This window comes from Lactuca saligna, chromosome 4 (genome assembly GCF_052625555.1).
Source record: "Lactuca saligna cultivar CGN05327 chromosome 4, ASM5262555v1, whole genome shotgun sequence".
In the NCBI taxonomy this organism is placed as follows: domain Eukaryota; kingdom Viridiplantae; phylum Streptophyta; class Magnoliopsida; order Asterales; family Asteraceae; genus Lactuca; species Lactuca saligna.
The window spans coordinates 7,463,433-7,468,727 of NC_136420.1; the positions used below are offsets into that span (position 1 = coordinate 7,463,433).

At 32.1% G+C, this 5,295-nt stretch overlaps 1 protein-coding gene across 1 annotated transcript; it reads left to right on the forward strand.

Annotated features, from left to right (window-relative positions):
* Positions 1 to 459: 459 nt before the first annotated feature.
* On the forward strand, positions 460 to 3,843 carry LOC145041141 (protein RICE SALT SENSITIVE 3-like). The gene is made up of 7 exons (XM_078989090.1): positions 460 to 711; positions 842 to 895; positions 1,050 to 1,220; positions 1,369 to 1,474; positions 2,021 to 2,062; positions 2,152 to 2,208; positions 3,158 to 3,843. Exons 1-7 carry the CDS (start codon positions 578 to 580, stop codon positions 3,641 to 3,643), a joined length of 1,050 nt encoding a protein of 349 aa, XP_078845216.1. The 5' UTR covers positions 460 to 577; the 3' UTR covers positions 3,644 to 3,843.
* Positions 3,844 to 5,295: the final 1,452 nt, after the last annotated feature.

The following is a 5,295-nucleotide window of genomic DNA, read 5'->3' on the forward strand; positions in this document are numbered from 1 at the left end:
TTTTTAAAATTTCGCTGAAAAATAAATAAAAAATCAATTTTTTTTATAATTTTTTTTCAAAAAATATTTTCAGCGATTTTGTGTTAAAAGGTGCGATGTTTTCAAAAAAAATAAAATAAAAGTTTTGTGATCTCTAAGTTTTTTTTTTTATGTATTTTTATAATTTTTAAGGTTTTTTGGTTTCCATAGAAGCTATATATATATATATATATATATATATATATATATATATATATATATATATATATATATATATATATATATATATATATATATATATATATATATATATAGGTGTTCAGCGAAAACATGTGAAGGGATTGAAATTTAAAAACATTATAATAAATATATTAAAGAAAACGACGTGTGTTTATATATATATATATATATATATATATATATATATATATATATATATATATATATATATATAGAGAGAGAGAGAGAGAGAGATGTGAAACTCCCCTGCAGGAAGCATTATATAAAGGAGAAAAGGGTATCTAGTTTTCACTTCTTCTAGAGAAAAAGATAGATACAAGTGTGTGTTTTAGAGAGAAAGTTGAAAAAGAGAAGGGCAATGGAGGAGCTAAGCCAATCAACAGTAACTCATCTTCTTCAACACACACTCAGAAGCTTTTGCATTCATGAAAACTCCCAGTGGGTTTATGCTGTGTTTTGGAGGATCTTGCCTAGAAACTACCCTCCTCCCAAGTAAATTTTTCTATTTAATTACTTAATTAGGATTTAACTAAAAATACCCTAATCAGCTAATCATCCACAAACAAATATTAAATTATGAAATTGTATTTTTATATTCTTACATTTTCTTAATAAATTATAGATGGGATGCTCAAGGTGGAGCTTATGATAGGTCAAGAGGCAACCGAAGAAATTGGTACATTAAATTTCAATTTCAAGAAATATATTCCGTTTATGTATTTTTACTAATTTAATCCAACCTAATTAATTTCACCATATGAAATATTGTCAATTGATTTATTATTTGCAAATTTTATCCGATGATTGATTTCTTAATTTAAAACAAATAGGATCCTAGCATGGGAGGATGGTTTTTGTAATTTCGCAGCCTCAACAGCTGCTGACACAAACTCCGGTGACTGTCAACCGTATTCAAACCATGATCAGTACCAACAATATCAAGGCCTTCAACCGGAGCTTTTCTTCAAAATGTCCCACGAAATTTACAATTACGGTGAAGGGTATTTTTGTACTTTTTCAATTTACTGCTTTTTCTTCATTTCTTTCTCTGTTCCTAATATATATATATATATATATATATATATATATATATATATATATATATATATATAAAGGTTTACATTTTATATTTTCTAAATATTTTTTCAGGATAATTGGGAAAGTAGCAGCAGATCACAATCATAAGTGGATTTTTAAAGAGCCTACTGATCAAGAAATAAATTTCTTGTCTACTTGGAATAACTCAGCGGACTCAGTAAGTAGAGATTCATAGTTTCTTATTAACATTTATTTATTAAACTGTTAATTTGCTATCAAATACTTCTAATTAAAATTAATTTTTAAAGGTTTTAAAAGCTTAAAATTCTCTAAATAATTTATTTCTAAGAGCCTATAAAGTTTTATAGATTTCAATAAAATCTTCCATTACAACTCATTAGATTTATATGTTTTTAGCAAATTAAATGTATATGTTATTAACAGTTTAAAGCAAATCATTGTATGTTGAACAATTCCAAATTTGGAAGAAACGTATAATGGAAAATAATGTATATTTTGAACAATTTTAACTACGCTTGTAAAATATTTTGATGCTTATGTAACTAAATAATTCATGACAAAACAGTTTTGATCAGATATCATATGTTCAATGAATGCTTTAAAGTTCATTAAATTATTTGTGATTATATATTAGTTTGGATACGTGTTAGGGTTTTTGTTTTCGTATAACGTTTTTAGGGTTAAATGGTTTATTATTTATTTATTATGCGTTTAATTTATTCTATATTTACTTGAATAATAGCATCCAAGGACATGGGAGGCTCAGTTTCAGGCCGGTATAAAGGTACAAGTACACTGTGCATTATCTACAACACTTTTAAGCAGCTTGCTATAAGTTCTATATAATCAACTTAATTTAATTCTTATTCTCAGACTATTGCTTTGGTTGCTGTTAGAGAAGGTGTTATCCAACTGGGATCAATTCACAAGGTTTTTCTCTATCACAAATTATATTTAAAAGTATTAAAACACTTACATCTACCTAAATTTATTTATTTAGAAAAAATAAACTAGATACTAACTAATAATACAGAGATTTCAATAATAAATAGTTAATATAAAGTAGTTAACTTTGACTTTTGAAAGCCAAACATATATAACTTTTAAAAGACTGAAAATTATATTTAAGTTATGAAACTCGTCTTGACAATACTAAAGAGTATGCTTCTTGTTCGACTAAATAGTAAGTACTTGCCTGTAAATGGGATCAAAAGGTGGTCATATACTATTTGCTAAAATTTGTGAATTTACAAAAATACCCCTGCATACTCAACAAACTCAAGATGTAGAGCTAGAATGTCAGTTTTCGACCATGCATCTTTAGAAAATAACAATTTGTTGCCACTATAAATCCATCTTAAGTTCATAATACTAAATAAATATCATGAATCATTTTTGTGTCCCCAATACGTTACTAAAGACTTGAGCTTGTGAAATTACAAAAGTACCCATGCATGCACAACATGTGTAAGTTTCTGAGGATGTCGATTTCCTATCTTGCATCAATAAAAAATAACAATTAGCATACCCTAAGTATATTTACGTTGATAATAGTATAATACTAAATATTATGCATATTATTTGGGCCACAAAATTCTTGATTACGTACGAAAACAGTTATCAAAAAGGTGATTGAAGGCTTGGCTTTGATGGAGTTATAACAATACCCCGCATGCACATATCTAACTCATGTCTGAAACTTGCATCTTTAAAAATGACATTAGCATACCCCAAATCTATTTTAGGTTGATAATACTAATGCGAGCTTCTTGAAATTACAAAAATACCCCTGCATGCACATCCAACTCGATGCCAATTTCCTACTTTGTTTGCATCTATTTTGTCACTTAATACACTAATTGGGTAATGGAATCAAAAGGTGATTGAAGACTTGAGCTATGTGGTGATGTTAAGAAAGAAATTGAGCTACATTGAGAGCATCCCAGGGGTACTACTACCACACCCATCGTCCTCACTATACCCATTCAGACCAGAAGGGTACAACACACCTGAACTATGGCCTTTCCATGGCGGCAGTGGTGGTGGCAGCGATTTACCGGCAGCTTACAATCAGCCATTGAACATAACTCCTTCCATGAGCAGCCTTGAGGCCCTCCTCTCAAAGCTTCCATCAGTCGTTCCGGCTTCGTCTTCACCACTGGCGGCACCACCCTTTTGTGAGGCGGCACAGCCGCATTTCGTGGCGGTGTCACCGGAGAAGGAGATGGTTGAGGAGGAGGAGGAAGAGGAGATAAAAGATGTCGGAGAGTGTAGCAGCTCAATGTCTTCTTATGGCCATCATCACCAGCATTTTCAACATCATGATATCAATGTAACCAGTTGCATGACCAATAATAGGTATTAGTTTGGTAGTACTGTAGTAGCTATTAAGTTAATAACTAGAGGTTAAATTATGTACGTATTAGTTCTGGCCATATATTAGTGTGCTTTTTTTTTATCTTTTTTTATGTTTAACCTGTTGGTTAACTGCTTTCTTTAATTTTGTTTTGGGGTATGTAAGTAGGCCAATAATCCAATAAAGGACTTTCACATAGATCGTACAAACCCAATGTTAGGCCCGAAACAGGTCGTAAAAGCCCGATCAACCTTGTTATAACTGAAACTAGTTAATAAATTCAGCAAATCCATGAAAATCATTAAATCAAACCACACTTCCATACAAAACTTAATTTTAACAAATTCAAAAAATCAAATCAAATCGAAGATGGGTCGGAGGGAATAGCATATGTGTGGACCTTACAAGGGTATCCCCTCTCGTGTACTTGAGGGCTGAGGGTTTCAAAGCTGGATAGGTTGCTTTAAAAGTTGCTACAAGCAAAGTCACCAAACATGAGAAATTGTGCATGGAAAATCAACACGTGTTCATACCATTTGCATGTGATGTTAGTTTAAGGACTTCGTTTTTCCTGTTGAAAGCTTCCTATAAAAAAAAGATTAGTAGCAGAACGTGGTGGCTGAGACTCGAGTTGGACTCGATTCATTTAAACAGATTCGTCGTCTGTTTCCAGGGTACAACAACCTTACCAGTGTGTGTACTGTTGGATATTTCACTTGCCTGAAAGAGTTGTCGGAAGCAGGTGTACAGAGAAGGAGGAAGAAGAAAAGTGTTTTCATTCGTATGTTGAATGAGACAGTAAAGGTCTCTTTTTATAGTTGAATCGTGTAATGGAAACAAATCAATAATTGATTGAGCGTTTAATACCAATAAATGTCATTAATTACGTAACTAATGCATCATTACAGAATTCAAAAATAAGGACCCAAACTGTCAAGTTTAGCAAAACGAGGGTAGCACGAGCCCGAGTTTTCGGAGCTGCATTCGTCAGGTCGCGCCCATGCACAAGTTCGGTGTTTTTGGTCTACGAAATCCAATATTTGCACCCCCTGCTCGCGGGTAGGAATTATAGTAAAACCATAAACACAAGCTTGTAAGCCTTTCATGCATTCAAGCTTATAAACCTTGTTGAGTTTTGTCTTTCTACCAATGTGTGACTAGTTCCCACATTCATCTCTTTTTGCTAAATTTATTCTCAAATACCCTTCTTTGAGTATCGATATCTCATTCACGTATACTTCATTTTGGACATATAATATATCGTTTCGAAGTCCTCGTGGAGGAGAACACAAACTCACTTAGAGTTAGTTATATATACAACCTATGTATATATTCATATATGTCCAAAGTTAGTAAAAGATACATATTTATACTAAATTTTCCAACAATCCCCCACATGAATGGAGATCGATCTCTGCACATCCAATTTCCAAAAGAAATTTTCAACAGTTGAATCCTACATAGGATAGGTAGGTATTATCCTTGGAACCCTCCCTTATGATGTTACACCTAATCTCCTAGCAGTTAGTGGATCTCGATGTCTTTGAACTAAGCTGCCATTTATGTAGACGACAATGTAAATCTCACAGGACTCTCCCTGACAAGGCCATATCCTCATAGATGTGTTTATTTTGGTCATGAACACTAACATGGTTCTACAA